Source organism: Mastigoproctus giganteus, unplaced genomic scaffold, assembly GCF_048544385.1.
Source record: "Mastigoproctus giganteus isolate SK-2022 unplaced genomic scaffold, ASM4854438v1 scaffold_15, whole genome shotgun sequence".
NCBI lineage: Eukaryota > Metazoa > Arthropoda > Arachnida > Uropygi > Thelyphonidae > Mastigoproctus > Mastigoproctus giganteus.
The window spans coordinates 8,666,503-8,693,849 of record NW_028328292.1 but is presented as its reverse complement, the minus strand read 5'-3'; the positions used below and the strand labels follow the sequence as shown (position 1 = coordinate 8,693,849).

At 37.1% G+C, this 27,347-nt stretch overlaps 1 protein-coding gene across 1 annotated transcript in view; it reads right to left on the bottom strand.

Moving 5' to 3' along the window:
* Positions 1–10,008: 10,008 nt before the first annotated feature.
* LOC150074939 (ATP-binding cassette sub-family C member 5-like) overlaps positions 10,009–27,347 on the bottom strand; it is a gene marked incomplete at its 3' end in the record, with an annotated part of 377,014 nt that continues 359,675 nt past the window's right edge. Inside the window, 2 exon segments of the mRNA XM_090389388.1 lie at positions 10,009–10,069; positions 21,978–22,048. Of these exon segments, the coding sequence (XP_090245514.1) occupies positions 10,009–10,069; positions 21,978–22,048 (132 nt within the window).

The window sequence follows — 27,347 nt, the reverse complement described above, 5'->3', positions numbered from 1 at the left end:
GCTTTCGTGCACTCGTCATTCCACCAGTAATTATAATGCTTGCGATCAGGGGGATTTGATAATGGTATTGTGTCCTTGGCCACTTTTAGGAGATGTGATGTGATGTAATCTGTTACATTATCAATATTTTGGAGCTGGATTTTTTCCTTGTCAAGAGAGATTGATGATCGAAATTTTGCCCAGTTTGCACGAACAAATTTCCATTTCCTGCGGAGCTTGTTTGAAGGAGTTTGTGATATTAAAACATTGCATATGATTGGAAGGTGGTCACTGCCCATTGGATCATTTAAAACGTACCACTCTATGGTTGGAAGCAGTATTGGAGAACAAATTGAGAGGTCTATTGCTGAGGTGTGTCCAGTTGGGAGTTGTATGTGAGTGAGCGCACCTGTATTGAGTAAGGTGAGGTTTTGTGAGTCTAGAAAGCTTTCAACGAGTCGACCACATGTGTCTAGTTTAGGATCGCCCCATAAGGGGTGGTGTCCGTTAAAATCCCCTAATATACAGATAGGTGGAGGTATCTGTATGAAGAGATCTTCAAGATCTTTTAAACAGTAAGTATGGTTTGGTGGTAGGTATATTGAGACAACTGTTATTGAAATATGGAGGGTTATATGAACAGCAACAGCTTCTATTTCAGTTTGAAGTGGAATATGTTTAGTTGGGATCTTTGCTACACCACCATGGGCAGCATTTGTTGTATTACGATCTCTTCGATAAAGACAATAGTTCTTTATTGAAGGAGAAATTTGCGAAGTTAGGTAAGTTTCCTGAAGACAAAGGGCAACTGAAGAATATCGGTTAATTAGATCACAGATATCATCTGTGCTGCAACGAAAGCCTCTGCAATTCCATTGTAAAATACAAGGCATTAATTGTGTTTAATTGATGGAGATGTATCTGACTGTTTTTTGAAGGTTACTGGCTTATGACGTTCTAATTTAGATTTATCTTTTTTGGAGAAAACTGGCCGACCAGTGTCCATTTCTTCTTCTGCATGGATTTCTAGAAGGGGATCTTCCTGTATGGATGTGCCATCTGTGTCCATGGTTGAGTCCTGAAAATTTTTTACTACATTTGCGTTTGAACTATGAGATATGGTATCTATGACTGGAGTAGGAGAAGCCGCTGGTATTGTCAGAGGAGTATTATTTGCCTGGTCAGAGAACTTGGATTGTTGCTTAGAAAGAACATTTCTAGCCCAATCAGAAATTGATTTGTTAATGGGAACTGTTACATCAGTTTGAGTGCAGACTGTCTGATATTTTTTTACAGCATTGGCATAGGTCATATTTTTGGTTATAGAAGGAGCAACTAATTTTCTCGCTTCCAGGTAACTTACTTTGTTCTCAACCTTGTATTTTACTATTTTCTTCTCGGTTTTCCACTTTTCACATGTCTTTGAATATGCAGGATGGTCACCTTTGCAATTTGGGCAGGTCATTTTCTGAGGATCCACAATTAGGGCAGAGAGGAACTCCTCTGCATACAGTTTGTGAGTGGCCATACTTTTGGCATTGTAACACCTTAAAGGGTTTGGAATGTAAGGGCGGATGCGGCAAAGTAAATAACCTGCTTTTACAGAGGAGGGTAAGTTGGGTGTATTGAAGGTGAGAATAATATTCTTGTAGGTATAAGTTCATTATCTTTTTTAACCATTATTCGTCTTGCTTCAATTAAATGTTGCCCCTGCAGCTCTTGGGTTATTTCTTCCTCGGTGACATTCAATAAGTCCCAACTGGATATCACACCCTTAGATGAATTTAGAGTTGTGTGTGGAGATATTTTAACTGGAATGCCAGCAAAGCTTGTAAGTTGTAACAGCTTCTCGGAATGTCTGGGGTTGGTGGTTTCTACTAGTAAGTCTCCTGATTGCAGTCTCTTCACCGTCTTGGGAGATCCTGCAATACCCTCCAGATGTTTTTGTATGACAAACGGAGACAATTTATTAATGGGCTGACTAGTAAGAGAGTGGATGATTAAGAACGATGGGCAAGGTTGCTCCATCCGATCAGTCTTTTGTCTCTTTGGATTTTCGTTCTCAATATCCTGATGGTCTGTGTTTGCCATGTTTGCTCCTTTTAGCCCTTGGCAAGTGGACTTACTTGCCAAGATTTCCGGCCCCGCCACGGGGAGGCAGGAGCAGTGCCGCTAGGAGGCCAAGCGGTTAAAGTGTTAGTTGGTTAGTGGTAATAGAAATATGTGGATAAATAAAGAAAGATGAGTTTCCTTTCTCTGTTCTAACTTGTGGCTTTTAAGTGTAGAACAATATAAAAATAAAGCTGCTAATAGAAACGTACGAAATTAGAAATAACTTTAATCACTTTTGATGAGCACTCTACATATCTCAGAAAAATCGCTTGACCTCGAATTCGCTTGGCACCCGGGGCCACAAACCCTTGCTGTGTCAACTATAAGTGCAGTCTTGTCTAGATGATCCTGCAGTGCTTCTTTAACCAGTGACTCCACTATTTTCTCTAGAAACAGAAGTGAAACTAACAGGTCTGTGATTACTTGTGTCACCCTTTGATCCCCTATGTGAATTGGGGATACATTCACACTTTTCCTGTCCATTGGAACCTCCCCTGAATCCAAGGATGCTCTCATAATTAGGGCTAAGTGTTTGCTTATTTCCTTTGCTGCCTTCCTTAATATAATTGTATAGATTCCATCCACCCCACGTGCCTCTTTTATGTTTAACTTCAACAATTTCTCTTCCACTTTCCTCTCAGTTATTACAAAATCAATGATTTTGTAATAGCTGAGAAGGAAAGTTATTACAAAATCATTGGTTTTTAATAACTGAGAGGAAACCCAGGAGGCGCCTACATAGCCAGGTGGACAGGAGCAGCAGTGGGTAGCACACGCTTCTTGATTAGACCGGGGTTCGAGCCCGTGACCACCAAATACGGAGGATGCAGAAAGGTCAGGGAATGACCACTGCATATCCCCGGAGCAATATGGCCTTAGTTCCTATTGCTCCAAAAAACCAAATATGTCATGTTAATGGAAACCCAGGGTCAGCTTTGCCATATGTGATATATTATATAAACCTCTTTTTGTAATCCTGGGTCAACTTTGCCATATGAGACATTGTACAAACGTATTTGAAACCACTGGCTTTTAAAAAGCAAGTTCTTGAGCGAACTTAATTATTTAAGTTTATAATGAATGTGATCGCAGTGATGTAATAATATTTCTTATTTACAATCCTCATCTTTAATCCCGTTCCTAGAACAGCACAAAATACATTGTATATTAATATTGTCATATGTTTTCTATGCTAGATATTCTCAGGAAGTTAATTTTATTTCTGGAATCCTAACAAGTATACTGTTTGTTTTTAAAGTGTGAAGAATGTGATAAATTCAACAGAAAACCCAAAAAACAAAATAACCAAAAAATTGCCTGAGGTGAGATCAACTGTAGAGAAGACCTTACAGTCTGATCTCATTATAGAAACTTAACAGAAATTACAAAATACAGAACCATTTCATCTGATAACATTAATCAGTAATAAATTTATTACTCCTCAGCAGAATTATCACAAACGTATCAAATTCTAGTTACTGATATTTATTTTCATGGCAAAAATGACCAACTTTCAGCTATCATTTCATATATACATAGTTGATTTTTTATGTTCCTAATTGGAAATGTCATCCATTTTATAATACTTAAGTATCATACAATGGATAAGTAAATTCTTTAGAAATTGGTAATGATACTTCATGCCTAGTAATAGAAGACATTAGTGGGGTATATGAAACTGCTAACAGGTTACTGAATAAGGTTAGTATTATTATCACTTTCTCATCAGGCCAAAAATGATGCAGAGTACAAGAACTTATTCTTCATCATCAACAAAAAAAAAAAAAAAAAAAAACCACAACTACCTTGCAAGGCAACTTATTCCAATGATTGACAACACACACTTCCTGAAGGTGAATGTCATGAGATGTTGTCTTCAGTTGCTTCCCAAAATTTCATATTTGTGTCTCTTCATTCTAATTTCACTTGCTAATATGAAAATGATTCCTCATTCATACTGCTTATTCCTTAAGGCCTTAAACTCTCTATAAGGTCACTGATGAGATATTCTACAAAGTTTGCAGTCTACATTTTCTAAAACATTCCTCAAGAGATAACCCTTAGCATACCCAACCAATCTAGTTGCCCTTCTTTGGATCCTCTCTAGAAGTTCTACATCCTTTTTTTTTTAGGTGAAGCTTCCAGGCCTGAATAAAAAATTTTAATTGTGGTCTCACCATAGTTTTATAAAGAATAATTGCATCCTTCTCCTTGCTAACAATGGTCCTACAAATCACTGATATTACACCTGTGGCCTTCCTGGTCACCTGTGTACACTGCAAGGAAAATTTCATGCCTGCTTATATCACAATCCCTATCTCTTTCTCGTATGGAACCATCTTTAACTCCTTTTCCCATAGTCTGCAAATCATCCCCAGTTTTTCTTTCCAAAATGTAAACACCTTACATTTAGCAAGATAAATTTCAGTTTTCATCTTTCCAACAACATATGCAACTAATCTTAATCATTTTGAATCAGCCTGGTCTCAATTAACTACCATCTTAATTGCTTTTTAGTCTTCAGCAAAGTTGACAGCTTTTGCTGTATACTCTCATCAATATCACTGAAGAAAATCAGAAACAAGAGTGGGGGGCCAAAACTGAACCTGTAAGTGCTTTCACTTGATGTTGTATAAGTGGGTTGTTTGAATAAATCGAAAGAAGAATTAGCTTAAAAAATGATTAAACTGGTCCTTGAGGTTGTCACAGACATTCTCTCAGATATGCCAAACAAGCAGCATTTGCTACCTGGGAGTCTAAATCGCTGATGGAACGGATAACGGGTGACACTCAAGTCAAGTGTACCCAATTTCGGTGAAGTCTGGATGGTCTGTGACAGCCAAATCCTCTGCTTGCACCTTCACGATGGTGGGACTGTTAGTAATCCTGGGTATAATCTCCATGCACAAGTACATGGTGGGTGACCACCCAGGTGTGAACCAACGTAAGCAGGGGTCGAGGTGTGGCACCCACACCACATGGAGGAATGCTGCCCCTCTATGTTACCAGGCAATACTAGGTGGTAGATGACTCTCATCAACCGGTGCAATACCACCACTTTGCTTATTGGAGGCTTGAAGTGGTGGAACCCATGTTTAGTCTCTAGAGCTAAGTTCCGGTCAACCCTTCCCTATCTCTTCTATCATGCAGTATGATTGATGACTTTTGAGATTATGATGAACATTGTGGTGAGATCCAATATTCCTCACATTTCGAGGGTACAGCTCTAAAACGGTGTTTGCAGGCCGGCCGCTAGATAGTACACCGGACCAAACCTATTGGTAACTCTACGAAGGCCTCCGAATCAGCTAGTGTATAATCTTGCTACCTCTACTCTGCCAGATAGTGACTGGAGGGAGTTCCAGTAGTAGTGTGTATGCAGGGAGCATTGTCGAGGACACGTTATGTCAAGGATCTGGGTATATTCTTACCATATGTACACCATATCCAGAAATTTCATTATTTCATACAACATGTCCCACCAACTTTTTCTTACTATTGAATACACCATGAATTGTCAAACTAATAGAGCAAGCTTATCTGCGAAAAGAACTAAACCTCCCAAGCACTTCCTAATTCATTTCACAAATATATGTGGTCTCAATTCTAATCTTAACAATGTCCATTTCCACTTGCAATCTGCCAAACCCCATGTACTTTTTCAGACAGAATCTCGGTTGATTCAACTACTGCTCATCTCAGATGCGCAAATTATTTGCTGTATGATTCCTTTCGCCTCAAAGGTGGTACTTGTACATATGTCCGTTCTGATATTCCCTGTCAGAGGCTTGGCAATTTGAAATCTACTCTCTTTGATTGTCTCTGGCTTAAAATCTCTCTACCTCATTGTGTAAAATTCAACTGTTGTCTCTACCGTTCTCCCAACTCCACTAATCACTTGGAGCTCTTTGACTTCCTCTCTTTGCAACTTGACTTTCTCCAGTCCAACTTTCCTAACAGTGAGGTAATTTTCCTTGGTGATTTTAATGTTCACAACTCTAGCTGGCTTCCGTTTTCTAGTCACACCGACCCAGCTGGTCGAGATGCTGAAGCTTTTGCAATTACTAATGACTTGCACAGATTGTTCATTTACCTAAAAGAATACCAGACATTCGCAACCATACAGCTAACACGCTTGATCTTTTTCTCACAAACAACCCTTCTAAGTACACGGTTGAAGTGAGAGGTCCTTTAGGCACTTCAGATCACAACTTGGTGATTGTCTCTTCTCCAATGGAGCCTTTATCTTATGGCTATTCCCAACCTCATGTTATTCGGCATTACAAGAATGCAAAATGGGATGACCTGCGAGATTTATTTTCTTCTTTTCCTTGGTTGGATTACTGTTTCAAAACTTCTGATGTCAACGTTTGCTCAGATCGTGTCAGTGAAATTATTCTTGCAGGAATGGAAACCTTTATCCCACACTCCACTTTAAAATCTCGTCCTTTATCTAAACCTTGGTTTTCCAATAAATGTGCAAAGGCTGTTCAAGAGAAGAATGTTGCATATTGTAATTGGCTTGTTTCTAATTCTTCAGTTTCATTTTCTGCCTACAACAAAGCTTGCCACAATTGTAAAGCAGTTATTAATCAGTCCAAACTAGAGTTTGAACAGGCTGAGAGTAGAAACTTGCTTCTTGCACTAATGGTCCCTTGCCAAAGCTATTGGCCGCAACTTTTGCCCATCTCTGCTCCCACCTCTGTCCAAACCAGATGGTTCTGTTGTCACTTCAGCCAAGGATAAAGCTGGCCTGCTAGCATCCCATTTTTCTTCCAGCTCATGTATTAATGATCTTGGAAAAACACCTCCCACCATTCTCAACACGCTCCATTCAATGCCTCCTGTGGTCTTCCGTCAAAAGGATGTCAGAAGGATTTTGACGAATCTTGATGCTAAGAAAGCTCCAGGTCCCAATGGTATTTCTCCACTTGTTCTCAAAACCTGTGCTCCTGAACTTACTCCTGTTCTTTGCCGCCTTTTTTCACTTTCTTATGCCAAAGGTGTTTTTCCTTCTGCTTGGAAATTTGCTCATATCCAGCCAGTTCCTAAAAAGAGAGACAAATCTCTCCCATCCAATTATCGTCCCATTGCAATTACTTCTACTCTTTCTAAAGTAATGGAGAAATTAATTAACCGTCAACTCTTAAACTACCTATAAACCTTCCGTCTGATCAACGTTCACCAGTATGGATTCCGTCAGTGTCGATCCACTGGTGATGTTCTGGCTTATGTTACCTATTTACAGACTAATTCAACTTCGGTGAAACACAAGTAGTTGCTCTTGACGTCTCAAAGGCTTTAGATCGTGTTTGGCATAAAGGTCTTCTAAACAAGCTTCCATCTTATGGTTTGCCAACTGTTTTTAGTAACTGGTTATCCAGTTTTTACTCTAATTGCTCACTGAAGTTGATGGTAGATGGCTCTTTGTCTTCTAATTTCTCCACTAATGCTTGTGTCCCCCAAGGTTCAGTTCTTTCCCCCACTCTTTTCCTCTTGTATATTAATGACCTTCTTCCATTGACTGGAAATCCTATTCAATAGTTTTGCCAATGATAGCACATTGTATTCCACTTTCCATTTTGAGAAACTTTGCCCTGTTCAATCAGCTTCAACTTCTCGAAAATCTGCTACCAATTCCTTAAATGCTGCTCTTCAGGTAATTCTCCAGTGGGACAAAAACACTTAGTTGATTTCAACCCTTCTAAAACTCAGTCTTATCTTATATCTCGCAAAAAGGATTCTTCTGCTCCTATGCTTATCTTTAGTGGCACTCCGATTTCTAGGCAAAATGATATATCTCCTTTGGGAATTACCCTGACTTCTAATCTCTCTTGGCACAAGCACATTACAAATATTGCTTCCTCTGCATCTAAAAAACTTGGTTTTCTCTTTCGCTCTCGGTGTTACTTTTTTTTTTCCAAACAGCTGTTCACTCTGTATAAATCGCAAATTCACCCTGCCATGGAATATTGTTCCCACATCTGGGGTAGTGCACCCAAAATCTCTCTTACGCTTCTTGATTCAGTTCTAATCCATACACTAAGGGCAGTTAGGTTAATTAGTGATTCATCTCTAACAGAGTTTCTCCACTCACTGTCTCATAAGGCGCATTATAGCCATAGTAGATTATGCGCCATTAAACGCCCATAACAACAACAACAACAACAACAACTGTCTCATAGATGTACTGTTTCTGCTGTATACCTCTTCTACAGATACTTCCATGGGCACTGTTCTTCTGAATTGGCTTCTACAGGGTGTCTCAAAAATATTGGTACAAACGTTTAGGGGAGGTAGGTAACATCTAAAGGAATGTGAATCGCAAAGGAACCCATAACCGGAAATGTCATGGGAAAGTAGTAGCAGAGGCACAAGAAGCAGAAATGACACAAGACAGTAATTAGTGGCAAACATTTATTTGACATAATATTAACAATGGAGTACAAGACGGATGCATTTCATGATGTTACAATAGATGCTCAAAGGTTCCATCATGAGACGCGATGCATGCGTGATACTGACGCAGCAAGGATTGACGGACACGGCTGAACACATCTGGAGTTTCTTTGACAGTAGCAGCAGCGCAGACGAGTCTCACCACGAGATCCATTTCCATCGCCACAGGCGATTCATACACGATAGATTTGAGGGCCCCCACAGAAAGAAATCAAGGCTCAATAAATCCAGTGACCGTTGGGGCCAGGCAACGGGTCCACCACAGCCAATCCATCGACGCCTGTTCAAATTGTCATGAACATACCTTCCATAATGGGCAGGCGCCCCATTGAAACCAAATGTTGCGCCTCACATTTGCTGGAAAATCGTTAAGTAACCCTGGTAGAACTTGTTCAAGAAAGATCCGATATTTAGCAGAGTTCATGCGGGATGGTAACAGGTATGGGCCAACTAAGCAGTCACCAACCACACCTGCCCACACATTTATTGCAAAGCGATGTTGTGCCGCATGGGGGTGCACACCGTGTGGGCCCTCTGCTAATCCATACACTAAGTGCATGTCTGCCAGCTCACAGTTCATATATCGATGCATGCTCTTCGTGCGGCAACTACTGCGTGAATGAGTAAACCAGAAATTTTCCCTCTTGCAAACTGATGAACAGTGCCGTGTATCGACTTACGGTGATGTTTCCGGTTATGGGTTCCTATGCAATTCACATTCCTTTAGCTGTTACCTGCCGTCCCTAAACATTTGTACCAATATTTTTGAGACACCCTGTATAATTCCCGCTCTCTCTTTCAAAAGAGTCCAAACACGTGCTGCGACCAGCCAACATCCATTTACTGTCCAACTTCAAACTCACAGAACCAACTTTTCATCTTCCTCATTTATTCATTCAATTGCCGTTTTCTGGAACAACCTTCCTTCATACGTATTTCCTGAAAATTACAGTCTACAGAAGTTCAATTCCAATGTCAACAAATATCTTCTTTCGTCTTCTCAACCTTCAACCCAAGCACGGTACTGAGTACTATAGGTTCTAATACCTCGCATGTTTGGGGTTTACATAATAAAAAAAAAAAAAAAAAAAAAGACAAATTAGTAGAAGGGATGGGCAAATGAAGTGGACAGTTTTTTTAGTTTTTTTTTTTTTAGTGACTGATGCTGCATAAGCTTGTTTCCTTGCATCATTTTGCCAATATTAATAGGAATACCTTACATATTTCCCTGGATGACATTTTAAATGCTTCATTTCATTTTCTCTTGCAAACTATTTAAAAATACAAGAAGTCATTTCTAAGCAGTCATTACCCCAAGGCATAATATACAGGTTTTTTTTTTTTTTTTTTACATAAAGTTACACATTTCCATTAAATGTACTTATTCTATATATTGTAGTTTGTCTTTATGATAAAAATTATGTTTAAATATATATGTTGGGAGAAATAAATACATACCTTTATTATACTGTACTTATCGCTATCAACATCTAATGCTGGCTGCAGACGATTCAGAACTCTTGATTAAAAAAAAAAAATTAAAGTTCTTAATATTTATTCTACAAATCAGCAATAATGAAGGTGACTTCATATTTACACAACATACTGTACTTAATGTAAAAAAGGTACTGTTTTCTGGCAAGTAAAATTGCCGAATCCATAACTGCATCAATATCATCATCTCCTTTACTATGATTCGCACTGTGAGTTACTATGACTCTCGCTGTGGTATGAAGTGTTTTAAGCCACAAACTGGCAGAAGTCAAGTGAGCAGTCTGACTTTGTCAGGATTGTGCTGCTCACTTCAGTAATGTTCAGCAAGGGCAGTGAAATCAAAATCAAAATGTGCAGATCCTCTTGTGCTCTGACATATGGTCCTCCAGCTGTCTTGTTGATGGCTCACAATATCCCTCAATCCAAATATTTAGTATTATTATTATTAATACTGGAAAAATGATGCAAGCTTATGTAGCACCAACCAGAAAAATAAATAAATTAATTAAAACATAAAATAGGGTAGTAAATGTACCAATTTCATTCAAGTATTTATCTAATTTTTAAGGAGGAATTGGATAAACTTCTCAATTCCAAAAGAATAGATGGAAGTTTATTCCAATAGTCACTCACTCTCTGACTAAAAGGAAAATTTCCCAAGACATCTAGGCTACACCTATCCCTTCTCAATTTAAATTTATGATCCCTCTTGTGTAGATTAAGTTATCAAGTGTAAAAACTGCATCAAAATTTTGTTTACTCAAATCACTTAAGACCTTAAATATATCAATCAGATGATTGATATATTTAAGATGCCTGGTTTCCAAATGCTTCAGGTCAAAATGATGTCAGGTGTTGGAATTATGTTATCTCTTCAGATTGTTATCCATTTTTCTTGTGTCACTTTCTGATCTTGTAACTCTAGACTATTTCCTCTTCTGAACAGTTTAACAGGTCCCATTCACCTATAACTCCATTGTAGGAGTTTAGCATGCCATGTGAAGAAATCTGAACTGGGATTCCACTTAACAATGTAAGCTTTAGTAAGTATTCTGAATGTTTAAGTTGAGTCATCTCTATCAACTGTATGATGAAATGGGAAAGTTTTCCCACTGGCTGAGTTGACAAAAAGTGTATTATCAGGCATGCTATTGGTTCCTGTTTGTTCAGGTCAGTCTTAAGTCTCTTTGGGAAAGAGAATTTTATTATTCCTTTGGCTCTAGGGGTTGGCTTTACCATCCTGGTTTCCAGTCCACCACATGCAGGCAAGAGCAATGCCAACTAGTGGCCAAGTGGCTGGGAAAGGTTAGTTGGTTTAGTTTTTAGTTAATAAAAGGAAAAAGAGCAGAAAAGTAACTTTCCCTTCTGCTCTCTAGTGTACTGCGTATAGGACTAGAAAACATTGATTATAAAAAAATGGAAGAACTGGATGCTAAACGAAAAAAGCTAATATATATCTTTTAAATAAAAAACACTATAGATCACTTGAATTTGCTTGGCCGTTGAGCCATTTGGCACCTGGGCTCAATCTGCCTTGAGCTGAATCAATCCATTTAAGACTTTGAATGTAGGTTTCAGTTCTGCAATTTGCAGAAATGAAGCCTTTCTTGATAAAAGCATCTCTTTGTTTCCCCCTCACCAATCTCACTTCCCTACTCTGCACCTGTTCCAGTAGTGCTACATCCTTCCTAAAATGAGGACTTCAGACCTATATGCGATAATCAAGATGTGGCCTGACCATTGCCTTATGAAATGCAATAATCACCTCCTTATCCCTTCTAGAAAAATTCTTGTATATCATTGACAAACCCCAGAGGCTATCCTGGCAGTGTGTCTGCATTGATTTTTCTAGATCTTGTTACAATAGCATACCTTGATTACTCTCATTAACCGATTAATAATATTTAAAACAGTAAGAGGTACAGCACTGGACCTTGAGTGACTTCACTAATAAAGTTAATTCAAGATGAGCAATGCATATTTGTAACCATTCATGTATCCATAGCAGTAACTTTCCCTTAATACTACAACTGCTCTGGTTTGTACAGCAGCCTTTCATGTGGAAGAGTGCCAAAAACTTTACTGAAATCTAATTTTATGATATCAAAATTATTTCTTGAATCCAGTTCCTTTTTTACTATTTCAGAGCAGGCTAATCAGACTGATCAGACAGAATTCCCCATTAACAAATCCATGCTCTGATTTCCATATAATTCTTTAACCAGCAACTCCATTATTTTTGTAAGACTAAAAGAAAAGCATACAAGTCTGCAATTACTCACTTTACCTTTGGAACAGGAGATTCTCCTTTGAAACAGAAAAGACATTTGCATATCTCCAGTCTACAGGAATCTCCTTTGAATCCAAGAATGCCCTAATAATTATGGGTAAAGCCTGCTTACCTCTTTCGTTTCTTTTAACATAATTAGATAGATTTGATCAGACATGGGTGCTTAGTTTAATTTTAACTTCGACAATGGCTAACAGACTAACAACAGCCATAAGCAGAAGTGAAAGTGATTCTTGTACTACTTCTATTGGGACATACAGTAGCCTGAAAATCAAGAAGTCAAGGCCTGGGGAAGAAGCAAATATATGAGCTGTGTTACAGTTATTATGAGAGGAAACAGGTGCATGTATACTTGCTAAAGCTAGATGTATAATAAAAAATTTGATGAATTTGAAGTATTGGTTAAGTGAACTAATGCAGACATAGCAGGGATATCAGAAACATGATGCCACACAGACATAAGTGATGTGAAATTTGAATGTGGTGATTATAATATGTATACCAACAAGACAGGCAGGGCAATAGGGTGGGGGAGTAATGCTTTTGATTAAGAATACAAAGAATCTATGCAGTGCACTTAGATGATGAGTCCAGTGCTTATGTCACACCAAATAGACTCAACACTGCAATGGCCAGTTTGATGTGACATAAGTACCGAGAAAACTAAAATGAGAGAAGGAGTCTACTAGTTTGTTTGTTATTTGGTTTTTAGGAGTATTAGCAACTAAGGCCATATTGCACCGGGGATATGCGGTGGTCATTTCCTGACCTTTCCGCATCCTCCGTATTTGGTGGTCACGGGCTCGAACCCCGGTCTAATCAAGAAGCGTGTGCTACGCACTGCTGCTCCTGCCAGCAGCAGGAGAGGCAGCAGGAGCAGCACTGCTGCTCCTGCTGCCTCTAGTAGACTCGGCGCCTCCGTAGGAGGCGCCGAGTCTACTAGAGGCCAATAACTGTGATGAATACAATGACGACTACATAGTCTGATAGAGTGGACCACAGAACAGAACGTCTTATAATGGAGGACTTTAACCGTTATATTGACTGGACTTTTGGGTGTCACTCACACAGTAGCTCTGTGTGATTTATCTGATTATCAGCAGACTCACCATGCATCAAGAATATCCAGATAGAGGAACCACTAGGTGGCAGTGATCATAATATATTGATGTGGGACGTACATAAAAATAATAATTACCTGACCTTTACCCTAGTCAGAAAAGTGACTACATTGGCCTTAGAAAGGTTTTAAATTCTGTTCAATGGAACCAAGTGCATATTCTAAATGGGATGCAATTGAGGAAGTAATCATAGAAGCTACTAAGCTTTTTATACCAACAAAGAGATGATGTTCAAGATTTAGACATGAATGAATGTCATATGAACTAATGAGTCTAGTGACAGAAGAAAAATGTGCAGGATGATTATAAATAATCGGGAAACGAGATGCCTAAAGTAAGTACAAACTAGTCTGCAATAAAGTCACAAAAAGAGGTTAAGCAAGCTAAGGCATATTATGAGAAGTCTTTGGCTAAGAAAGGAAAGAAAAGTAGCAAATTCATAGATAGTGGAGTTACGCTATTCATAGATAGTGGAGTTACGCCATTCATAGATAGTGGCTCCACTATCTATGAATGGCGTAACAACTGATGATCCTTTTCAGGTTGCTGACAAACTAAATAAATATATTGCATCTACATTAACACATGAAAAAAAATTTAGGGATGTGAATACTGGAAGTAAACAAAGTTATAACTAGGAGCTAAATTATTTTGTTATAACTGAGAAGGAAGTGAAAGAGAAATTGCTGAAGCTAAAGTAAATAAGACACCTGGGGATAATGAGATGTCTCCGGTCATTAAGAGAAGAGGAAAAAAAGGTAAGAGATCAATCTCCTGTAATAGTTTGTCTATGTCTTCCTTGGATTCGGAAGGGGGGGGGGGGCATCCCTATACCTTGGAGGTATACAAATGTGTCTCCTATTCAAAAAGGGAGATAAAAGGGTGATCTCTCTCTTTGTGGAACCAGTGGTTAAAGAAGTACTGCAGGATCATCTTAGCAGGAATAGAATTACACAAAAATCATAGCACGGGTTTGTTAAGACTCTGTCTGGTCAATCTGATTAGCTATATGCAGTAACAAAGAAACTGGATGCAAATACACAACTTACATAATACTCGACTTATGCAAATTTGACTTTACATAAGTTTTTGGCGGCTAGTGCAAACTTTAAAAAAATAGTGGAAACGTATTTTGCATCCTGTAGGAATAAATGGAAGTATCGTGAAAATATCATAATGTGAACCCAATAACATATTGTTTTTTTTCGTAATTCATTCCAACTTGAAAGTTGAAATTTTCGCTATATAACTAAGTGATTCATCTCTCTAAAATTTTGGTCATTTTTATATTGGAAATTGCGCTACACTTTCATTGTTATCATATGTTCGTATATGAATAAATTTTGAATGCCTTTTGTGATATTTTTAAAAAATACATTTCTGGAGGTCACTATCATAAAACAATAAAAACAATTTGCACTTTCCAGTTTATTGGTCTTTTCTGTTAGTGTAATCAATTATATACGGGTAATAAACTCAATCTTATTGAATTTTCAATAATCCTGATAACTGGAATTCTGTGAGTTTTTACGTTATTAAACCCCATAGGCTCACATCTGGTGAGTACAGGCTTGGCACACTGAGGGTCCCGAGCTGGCTGGATATCATCATTTTTCTCTTTCTTGGTGATTTCCTTCTTTTTTTCTCTCTCTCTCTCTCTCTCTCTCTCTCTCTCTCTCTCACACACACACACACACACACACACGCGCGCGCGCGCATGTGTGTGTGTGTGTGTGTGTGTGTGTGTGTGTGTGCAGGGTAACTCAGAATTTTTTTTTTGGTTGGTGTAGCATAAGCCTCAGGCTTCCTTGCCCCATATGGCTAATAATAATAATAATAATAATAAAATGTGTTTCACCTTCACTGAAATCTTCAATCATATAAAAAAACATAAATAAATTTTCAGAATCTTCTTTTCAATTCTATTTACTTATTACAATGATGAAGGAAAAGCGACCAACAGAAAATGCAAGTGCTGGCAGTGCTAGGAAACGAAACAAAACAAAACAAAATTGATTTAGAAATGAAGGTGATTAATTAAGAAGTGCGAAGCAGGACAAAGTTTGTCACATATCGCATGGAATTAGGTTTCAGAATATTTACTGATGCTATTGCGGCAGCATTAAATTACTATTGAGTTAGAAAATTAGTAGTTTGGGGGATACATGGACTAATAGTAATGAAGCAAATGCTAGGTTATATTTTAATTTTACAACTATTATATGAAGCAATGCTTAGGCCACACCTTGAGTACTGCATATGCAGGTCTGCACACCTTATTTTAAGAAAGATGTGAATATCTTGGACTGGGTAAAGAGAAGAGTAACCACATATTATAGTGTTTAAGGTTTAAGTGGTTAATAATAATAGTATTCTAATTTTCTCTCCTGGACAACACACACAAACGGTGAAAAACTCATATTGAAAAGGGATGGCTGCAGGACAGATTTGCAAAAGTTTGCTTGCAGTCAGAAAATAAAATGATCATTTGAACTAACTATCATCTGGTGTTGTGCAAATGGCTAGTTTGAATAAGCTTAAGGAAGAATTACACATTATTAGATGGGATAGTAAGATGAGGTGGGCAGTGTTATAATTTTTTTGGCACATTGCTATACATGTATGCATATGCACCTATTGTTTTAACCATGTCTGTCTGTCTGTCCATCCAACCATATGTAACATGGAGACTCCCAGTGGGCAGATATTCATGAAATTTTATTTGGACCTTTGAAAAATATTTGTCAAGCCATTCCAAATTTCATTAAAATCAGATAAATAAAAATCAGACAATTATTTCCTTTTTTTTTCCCTATACAAGTTGGAAAAAATAAATTCATAGATTAAATGTAATTTTAATGTAGTATTGTTATATATGACTCATGAATATGTTGTTGTTGTTTGGTTTTTAGGTGCATTAGCAACTAAGGCCATATTGCTCCGGGGATATGCCGTGGTCATTCTCTGACTTTTCCGCATCCTCTGTATTTGGTAGTCACGGGCTCGAACCCCAGTCTAATCAAGAAGTGTGTGTAACGCACTGCTGCTCCTGCCCACCTGGCTATGGAGGCGCCTCATGAACATGGTGTAGCTTGTGAAGAGATATATATATATATAATTTTTAACTAAACTTGATGACTAAATTTAAAGAATATAATCCTATAAAATTTCATTCATTAAGTGTTCTGTAATGTTACAACCTTAGTAATTAATTGGTAAGGAGATGACTATATTTACTTTTGACTTCTATTAACCACAGAAAAATATAAAAAATTGAATGCACCTGAAATGCGATGTGTACATTAAATGACTCGGTTTTTTTTTTTTTTTTTTTTGATTGAAGCTGTATAAGCTTGATTCCTGGAGCATTTCCCAGTACTACATCATGGGACTCACAGTACAGGAACCAGTCAGAGGTTGGCAGTAGTGATAACACAGTCATTACTTGGAAAATGAAGAAAGATGTGATTGTTAAAGGTAAAAGCATGGGTTTTAATTTCAGGAAAGGGATTATAACATTTTAGGACTCTGCATGGCATCTATCAACTGGGCAGATTGCAGTGCACAATTATGAAAAGCAATAGTCACAGAAGACATTAACACATTAGCATTAGTAGAGGCACACAATGCAAGAAAGCAAGCTAATATAGCTTCAGCCATATAAAAAAAAAAAAAAAAAAGCCCCTTCCCATTTCACCCAGCCATTCACTCCAAACGTTTGTCTAGTTCTGCCTTGAATTTATTTAAGCTGTCAACTTCAATAACGACAGATAGAAGTTTGCTAATTTCCACACATCTATTCTACATCTGTCTTTACTCAATTTGAATTTATATCCCCTCAGGCAATTAATCTGGGCAGGAGGGAGAATCCCATCAGCACTGAGCGTGCTCAAACCATTCAATCTGATCACCTCACAGATGCCTAGTTTCCAGACGCTGAAATTTGCAACACTTAAGCCTTTCTTCATAAGAGCAACCATGCTGCCCTCAGGTCTTTTTCATTCTCCACCTCCCTGAGTGTAGTACCACATTGGTATGTTTCTTTTGGGTTACTGCAACCATATGCAGTACTTTGCATTTGCAATGTTAAACTTCAGTCGCCCACTCTCAGCCCATGTCCAACTTTTCTAGATCCTGTTGCAGCAGCGTACTGTCATTACTGTCGTTGACAACCATACCAACTTTCGTATCATCTGCAAACTTAGACATTAAGCTTGAGATACCTTCATCAATATCATTTATAAATACAGAAAACAACAATGGTCTCACCATGCAATCCTGGAAGACTCCACTAATAACATTAGTCCACGAAGAGCAGTGTCCATTGATTATCACTCTCTATCTCCCACTCAACCATCCCTTTATTCCAAACTTCAGACACCTGAAACATTTCAGCATCACCACATGTTCCTTGAATCTATGTGAGCTCCATTGCACATGCAGTTGGGTCAGGTCCCTCACAGCATCTGGTGTGAATTCCACAACCCAATTTCGAGCATTATTATCTCTGGACATAGTCAAGTACCTCGGGGTTATAAGTTCCTTCGACCGGGAGTCGAAGGAACTTATTACATGATCTCCTGTGAGTTCCTCTCATAGATTTCCTCTACCAGGTCCTGCGGACCAATGTCCTTGGGTAGGCCAAATATGATTACTGTTGGGGCCCGCCCCTCCTTCTAGGAGGTTCCGCCTGCAGGCCCAGAGTCACCAGCTTGGGATTTTCCATGATCACTTGTATTTCTCCTCTAGTCTCCATCTCAATGGCGATTCCAGTGTTCCTCATCTTTCTGATTGCCTTTATCCATGTTCTTTTAAGGTCTTCTTTCATGGATTCCACGATTTTAGCTTTGATAACCTCACTTGTTGTTTCTTGCTGCCCATTCTTTGGCCGTACAATTACGAGGTTTGGAGTTTTTAAGAGGGTTTTCCTCTTGAGCTGTGCCTGGTCAGCTTCATTTGTAGCTGTAGCTGTGGTCGATGTCCTCAGCGCCTGTGCATAGGATGGGGCGTGCTGTGGCATTTGGTTTCCACCATCTGCTAGGAGGACCTACAGAACTGCAATCACTTTCTGATGCTCCTCATTTGTTTTAAGCAGTATTGTTTCCAGTTCTGTCCATTGTAGGACAGTCTTTGCTCTTAGCATGGAGGATATTCTACTGCTACAGTATTGGCTTTCATAATGTTCTCTAACTCTGTTTGTAAGATTAAGGCCTGCTCCAGGACAGTCCCCTGGGGCAGGGTAGGGTCCAATGGGGGTTTTTTCACCTGCCTTCGGTCTTCGATATCTTTGTGCTGTTCTGGCAGTTCCTTGGCTTCACTAGTGCTGACTGTTTCCCTATCCGATTTTGGGCCCATTCTTCATCTGTTCTTCCATTTCGTGGTTTCCTGTCTTTGTTCTTCAGGGTCATTAACTCTTTCAATTGAAGTCTGTTCATCATGACTTCTTTAGATTGGCTTTGTGAGTCATTTGGAAGTATTTCCACAATTTCATTTTTCATTTTGTAAAGTTTCTGGATTAACGAGGTTGTCCGAATTATCGGTTCCTAGTCTTATTACTTTGTTAGAGGCTCCAAGAACTGCTGAAAGGTTCAAACCACAAGTCCGTGGGTATATTTGTTGCCCTACAATCAACGGGCGAAGTGTTGGGCTCTCCCCACTGGGGAGGGGCTGCTGGGGAGGGGAACACCCAGATACTCTGTATGGTACCTTCAGATGGACATTTGCAATTAGTGAAATTCAGCAGTCAAGGTCACAGCTGGAGGAGTAGATGTCAACTCACTAATTCCTGCGCCAGAGGGGAATTCTACACTTCCGTTGTCACACAAGCCTCCCAAGTCAAGTACGGTCTAGCAACAAAGGATATAGATAGACAACATAAATAACCTGCAAAGTTCCCAGTAAATAAGCAAAAGTTTCTCACCCTGAGATCCACTGTAGTAGTTCTTCTAATGAGTACACTTTTCGTAAACTAGTAGGCACTGTAACCACATATTCATGAACAAAATCCAGGAGCACGGAAACCGTGTGTCCACACTGGATGGCAGCCATACTGATATTATGTCTAGGGAGAACTGCAGACACTTTCAAATTTAACCCTAACTCACGGCTTTTTTTCAACATTGACCTGTTCTTGTTAAGTAATTCTGCCAGTCTCCTACTCTTAATATCATTAGTGCCAACATGAGTTGGGTATACCTCTTGTCTATCTTCCTTATGGCCTGATAGAGTGGCACCGTATTTTTCTGGAAACAATCCTTCAGGTTCTCTATCACTTTCTATTATTATTATATGACACAAATGAAAGTAAGTTATTATTTTTATTAATATGTTAGTACTATTATTGTGTAATAGATAAAATGTGTTTCTACTATAAGTATTGCCATCCATTTCTGTGTCCAATCATGCAAAAATTTCATTCAATGAATGTCGCAAGAGCATCAAAAAAAAAAAAAAAAAGTGTGGGGGGGGGATTAACAGTGTTATATTATGTTATTATTTGGTGTTTAGAATATTTATTATATATAAGGGCAGAAATATGAATAATTTATTAATTTTTAACTGAAAAATGCTGAAGTGTTTTCTTAAATATTATTTGAAAACGAAATGCACAAGGCATAATCCTTATGGGTTTTGGTAATTAACTATATAATATTGGTGTAGATACACCATAGTTAACCCATAAATTTGAACTACGTATGTAGTGTAAAAGGCATCGTTTTAATAGTATCTCATATTGTGGGTGCCTTCACAACGAGATAGCTGGTATTGCACTACTTCAAATAAATAACTTTTCTAGTAGAGAAGACTACTTTTATTTATTTTCAGAGGATACCACCACCCAGACGATTGTTTCGAAGCTAGTGGGCTTCATCATCAGTGGGCGAGCAGATACCCTGGTAGTGCAACATGCCATCACAGTTGTGAAGTTATATCCACAATATGAAAATAAATAACAGTAGTCTTCTCTACTAGAGAAGCGTTATTTATTTGAAGTAGTGCAATACCAGCTATCTCATTGTAAAGGCACCCACAATATGAAATACTATTAAAACGATGCATTTTACACTACATATGTAGTTCAAATTTATGGGTTAACTATGGTGTATCTACACCGATATTATATAGTTAATTACCAAAACTCATAAGGATTATGCCTTGTGCATTTCGTTTTCAAATACCTTATTATCAACACCCTTTGGCATCTCTCATATTGTGGATATAACTTTGCAACTGTGATGGCATGTTGCACTACCAGGGTACCTGCTTGCCCACTGATGATGAAGCCCACTAGCTTCGAAATGATTGTCTGGGTGGTGGTATCCTCTGAAAATAAATAACAGTAGTCCTCTCTACTAGAGAAGTGTTATTTATTTGAAGTAGTGCAACACCAGTTATCTCGTTGTGAAGGCACCCACAATATGAGATACTATTAAAACAATGCCTTTTACACTACATACGTAGTTCAAATTTATGGGTTAACTATGGTGTATCTACACCGATATTATATACTTAAATATTATATAAATTTGTTACCCTGGAATAGTTTCATGTTTCTATTTTAAGCTATCAACAGATTTGTTGAATTTTAAGCAAAATTAATGAACTCTGTATTCATTAAAACTAATGAGTATTTCATTAATTTTAATGAAAATTAGAAATTTGTTTTATTTTATTATTATTTTTGTGTTATTTTATTATAGTTTTTGGCTGGTGCAGCAAAAGTCTTGGGCTTCCTTGCACCATATGGCTAATAAAATGTGCAATCTACTGGAAAGATCATGCATTAGAGTAATAGAATTAGCAAAATTTAAAACGTTCAATTACTTTTTTTTCAAATAAGATTACATAATACATAATAATAGATTTTTCAAATACTGTATTAAGATTAAAGTGTGGGATCTGTCAGACTACTTGCTATCATATGTGTTACAAAACTGGGCAATACTAGTGTCAGATTAAGGACTTCACTTAAGTATTGAGTGAAAGTTTAATTTGAATATCAACAACTATAAAATAACTTTCTCATTCTATAACTACATTAGCTATCACTGCTTTTTTCATATTCTCTTTCCAAGCTGTCAGTTTTATGCAAGGAATATGAAAATAAACAACTTCCTTTAAAAAAAAAAAAAAACTGTTTTATCATTAAATAGAGAATAATCCAAATTATTTACCCATTCTAAAATAAAGCAGTGATATTAATTTCTCCATTATTAACTTTATTTCTGTTTCCAACTCATAATAAAATTGATGTCTACATCACTTTAGAATTTAACATTTTGTCACTGGTTTAGAAAATATAGAACTGTTCATAACGTTTAAGTTAACTAATAAAGCCTGCATAGAGCTCTACTCATGGCTGAATGCATTTTTTTTTTTTTTTTTTGAACATATCTGAAAGTGGATTTTATTTCATACTTATCTGAGAGTGGAATTCACTAACACACTTTTAGATCAGATTTCTTTAAAAAATGAAATAAACTAAAACATGAAATGATATATAAAAAGAAAAAATTGCTTACCTTTCAATTGCCTCACAAATTTGTTTTACACCAGGAAGAGTGCATGCAGAAGGCAGTCTTTCAACCATTGTCTAAATTAAAATATTTTAAAATGGAAAGTTAAAAAGACAACAAACTGCACCACTTGTAAACATAATAGGAAATATGAGCCTTACTGAAAATGAAAGCTACACGATTTTTGGGTTTCTGGGTTTCCTTAATTTTAAATATAAACAAAACCAAAAATGCTTACCTAGATAATAATTTGGAATTACAGAGGCTCTTCAGATTTGAACAGGCACCACCACCACCAGGACAAACTTCAGAATCATACAGTTCATAGAGGATAATAGAGTATTAAAGGGGAATTTCTCATCAGATTCACAAGTCTTTATACACAAGTGCTTTTGGAGTTGTTTGGCCAGAAATATTTGGAGAAATTAGGAAGGGCACCTTCTTTTTGGAAAGAGTAAAATGCTATGATTTCTGTGGGTTTATTAGATAGAATGAAAGACAAGAAATAATTCTTTGTGATTGCTACGTAATGAGCAAAAAATTGGTTGTGTCCTCAAGAGCATTAGAAAAGGCCCAGACTTTCAGATTTACTAATCTGAAAGTCTGGGCCTTTTCTGGAACTTTTACTAATCCCTCTCAGAGGGATTAGTAAAATGAATGAAGGTGAAATATTCACTGTTATAAAGAATTTCAGAACTAGGGGCCATAAATTCAAATTACATGGGTTGAGGTTTAGATTAGATTGTAAGTTTTCTTTTAGCCAGCAAGTCATTGATTGCTCGAACAAGTTTCCCTTGCAGGTAGTTGCAGGCTGACACTTTGAATAAATTCAAAGATCAACTGGATAGTTTCCTATATGAGAAGGGAAGCATATAATTTGTATTTTCTTATCTAGTTGGTGGGTTTTTTTTTTGCCAATGAAGCAAAAGCTTCCTTGCACTATATGGTGAATTGCACTATATGATTACTAAGACAAGCATGGCTCTCCAAGAAAGGGGAGGAGGGAATTAAGGAGAAGAAGAGAAGATGAGCAAGGCCAGTTGAAATACTTCTGTTATACATGTCTGTTATACAAAGTTATATAAAAGCCCGATGGAAAGGTATAGCGAACTGTCAGTGAGTGAGGCTCTAATGAAGTGGAGAAGGTCACCTGAAATCATATAGAATTGGTTACAAAAAGAAATGAGTAACTGAATCAAAGCCAGCAGCAATGTCCAGATATTTGTGTTTTTTTCTCAAGAGCTTCAGTAGCAAGAAAGGAAGTTTCCAAATGACTCAGCAGAGCATATTCCCCTTCTTCCCACAGTGTATATTTGGAAACTTGACCATGCCTTCAAATTTTCCAGATTGAGAGTTAACATTTTTTATTATTTGAAGTGACTTTTTCAGCAAGGTCCAGATCCCCACCCTTTATTTTTACAAAAATTTAAAAAACTGAGACTACAGAGTTTGCATAATAAACAAGAATTTGCATAATAATCTTTGGTTATGAAGTCAAGGCTGTGGTTTTTGTCTTCATTCCTGCAAGCAATCCCCACCACTTGAGAAGGAAGTGTCAAGCATCATTGCCACAAATAATCCACTGAATTGTGGGAAACATAGTAAGCCTGTTCATAAAAAGCCTTGGAATGTAAGATAGGATGTAACCACAGGCCATTTTTATCACGTGCTATCCGCCATTAAACCCCAGGGGCTCAGATCTGGTGAGTATGGGCTTGGCACACCCAGGGTCCTCAGCTGGATATCATCATTCTTCTCTTTCTTGGTGATTTCCTTCTACTTTTGCCTCCGTCTCTCTCTCTCTCTCTCTCTCTCTCTCTCTCTCTCTCTCTCTCTCTCTCTCTCTCTCTCTGTGATTTCCTTCTACTTTTGTCTCCATCTCTCTCTCTCTCTCTCTCTCTCTCTCTCAGCGTAACTCGGGAATTTTTAAATGTATAAAATACATATATTTTTTCAGATGTTCTTTTAGTGGCATGATGCACAGGTAAATCAAAAAATGGAAATTTAAGAAAATAAGCACTTCATAGCCTATATATAGTATAATCTGTCTTTTAATTTCTTAAAAAGTTACAGATTATTCTCAGATGTTTTGTGGTACTTCCAATACCATACCACAGTTGTTTTTTTACAGTCACTGAAGAAGTGGTACAGAAACTACCATGAAATGTCTGACAATAATCCTTTAAGAAATTAAAGACAGATTACACTCCATGCAAGTTGAAGTTCTTATTTTCTCGGTAATTTATATATATATGTAAGAATAGATAAGACTGATAAAGTTTGCATAGATGGAAGTGAAAATTACACAAAGTGCCAAGGACTAGAAGGGTAAGGACAGTAGAAAAAAGAAATAATGTAGATTTGAAAAAGGTGTAAATTTTAATATCCTAAAATTTATGATGAATTAAGAAAATTATGGGCTGAATTGCAAAGCCTATTTGGAGGTGAAGGAACTGTAAAGTAAAATTATTAATACCAAATGATTAAACAAAATAAAGGTAGTAAAGCTGTCATCAGAAATGGGTGGGCAAATTTAGTTATAGGTCGAATACAGGGAAGGCAAAAATGCATTGTGGGATGATGTCAGTGGAAGTAAATATTGATACATGGTTAGGTATTTCATCAGGGGACTGCATCTAACCATGTATACATGGTTAGGTATTTCATCAGGGGACTGCATCTAACCATGAACTGCGTTTCTATACTTGTCCATAACAGTAGAAGAAAAGTTAAATAAAGCCAAAAAGCATAATGAAAAAATTTAGCACATTCTTTTACAATATGGACAAGGTAGTCCCAACACAGTGTCAAATAAAAATTATTAAGGTAAAAATAAGGATAAGGTTAAAAAATATATAATTAAGTGTTTTTAGAGCGGGAAAAAAGTTTTGAAATATACGCAGATTTTTGAGTAAATATAGAAAAATATTTAAGTGTTGAAATTATGTGGAGATTAGAAGAATTAAAAAAATTAATGCTGGAATATTAGAAGAATTAAAATAAATAGTAACAAGCACATGGTATACGGAGAGGTATTAAATTGAGGATAGGGAAGGGGTAAAGGCATAGTTAAATACGAAAATAGCAATAAGAATGAGGATAGTTGGAACTTTCGTATCATCCTCGTATTGCACTAATAGCGCTATGAACAGGAAGAAAGGTAGAATTAGAAACTAGAAAGGTGAAAAGTATAGAAAAAGTTATTAAAACTTACTGAGCTAGCTGAGTAAGGCCCAACCTTATAGCAAGGGCTATAAGAGTTATAGTAAGAGTTAGTATAAAAAATGAGATGAATACCAAATTCTTGTACTGCAGGGAATATTAAACCGAAAATATAATAAGAAAGGGAACAATACCTGGGGTTTTCAAGTAGTACGGAGCGGAAGGAAGACGGCAGGAAAATAAAGTGCACATATATAGTAGAGCAGATGAATGTATCTAAAGCAAAACTATATTAGTGACTTAACTACAGGGTAAAGCAATTTATAGCAGCAAAACGGACTTGATAGAGAGCTGTGAAGAAGTGGAAATAGATATGGAAGTAGTGATCTCTATACAGGCACTCCCCAGCTTACATAATACTCGACTTATGGAAAATCGACTTTACATAAGTTTTTGCCGGCTGGTGCAAACTTAAAAAATTTGTGGAAATGTATTTTGCATCCTGTAAGAATAAATGGAGGTATCGTGAAAACATCGCAATGTGAACCTAATAACACACTGTTTTTTTTGTTTTTTTTTGGTAATTCGTTCCAAGACCTCGGAAGTTGAAATTTTCGCTATATAACTAAGCTATTTAACTCTCTAAAAGGTCATTTTTATAATGGAAATTGCACTACACTTACATTGCTATCATATCTTCTGTTATAAGAATCAATTTTGAATGCCTTTGTGATATTTTTCTAAAACACATTTCTGGAGGTCACTACCATAAAACAATAAAAACAATTTGCATTTTCTGGTTTATTGGGCTTTTCGGTTAGCTCAATCTATTCTAAATAGGTAGTAAACGCGATCTTATTGCATCTGCGATAATACCGATAACTGAAATTCTGTGGGTTTTTATGTTATTATGGTGGAATGAGTTCCTCTTTACTGAAATCTTCAATCATACAAAAAACATAAATAAATTTTCAGAATCTTCTCTTCATTCCTATTTACTTATTACAATGGTGAAGGGAAAGGGACCAAAGGAAAGTGCTAGGAAACGAAATAAAATTGATTCAGAAATGAAGATGATTAATTAAGAACTATGAAGCAGGACAAAGTTTGTCATTTATTGCACGGAATTAGGTCTCACTGCTTCAACAGTGAATTCTATTTTAAGGGACAGTGCACATATAAAAGAACATGTTAAAGGATCAACGCATTTAAGATCAAAAGTGATCACAAAACAGTGTTCGGGTGCTATATCGAAGATGGAAAAGCTACTAATATGGTTGGAAAATCAGATTCATAAGCAAGTACCCCAAGTCCAATGGCCATTCAAGCAATAGCAACAAGTATTTATGAAGATATTAAGGATAAGTATGGCGAACCCCAAGTCAAGTTCGTGGCAAGCAATGGGTGGTTTAATAGATTCAAGCATCGCGCTGGTTTCCAAAACATTAAAGTATGCGGTGAAGTCACCGGTGCCAATTCTGCAGCTGCATAGAAATTTTGTGATGTGATGAGAAAAAACCCCTTCTAAATCTCCACAGCCCTCAACTTCTGCAGTGGTGTGCTTATCAGCTGGAGAGTTAATTCTGGCAATGATGCTCGAAAGGTAAAACTTGCTGACGTTATGCCTGTCTCCTCCCTCTTTTTGTAATTTTATAATTTTTAAATTTTTGTACACTTTTGTGATTTTTCCTGTGCACAAGATAAAAAAATTGAATAAATAATTCTATTTACATGTTTGTCGAACATTTCTTTTTTGCTTCAATCAAATTTAGTGTGCATAGTTGGGAGTGCTGCATAAGCATTTAGGAAATTCCGACTTACATAAAATTCGACTTACGTAGAGTTCCGCGGAACACAACCCTTACCTAAGTCGGGAAGTGGCTGTAGTTGTATTTTGAATAAATAAGAGCATAGAGATACATAAGTGTAGCGTTAGAAAAGAGAGGGTATATTTATAATGGAGAAATGTGGGTGGAATAAAAGGACTTTACTGATATAAAGTCACAAGATATATAAAAAATAAAACAGTTTCGTAGATAAATAAAAAGTATTGAACATGGCCATAACAAATTGAATAGAAAGTAGAACAAGTGATATGGCTACTACATACTAAGCAAAAATGATGTTGTATAATCCTAGCATATAATTGAATTATACCAATTAGTGGGTGGGGGGGTATAGCTTACACATAAATTTTTTTTTTAATATCCAGTC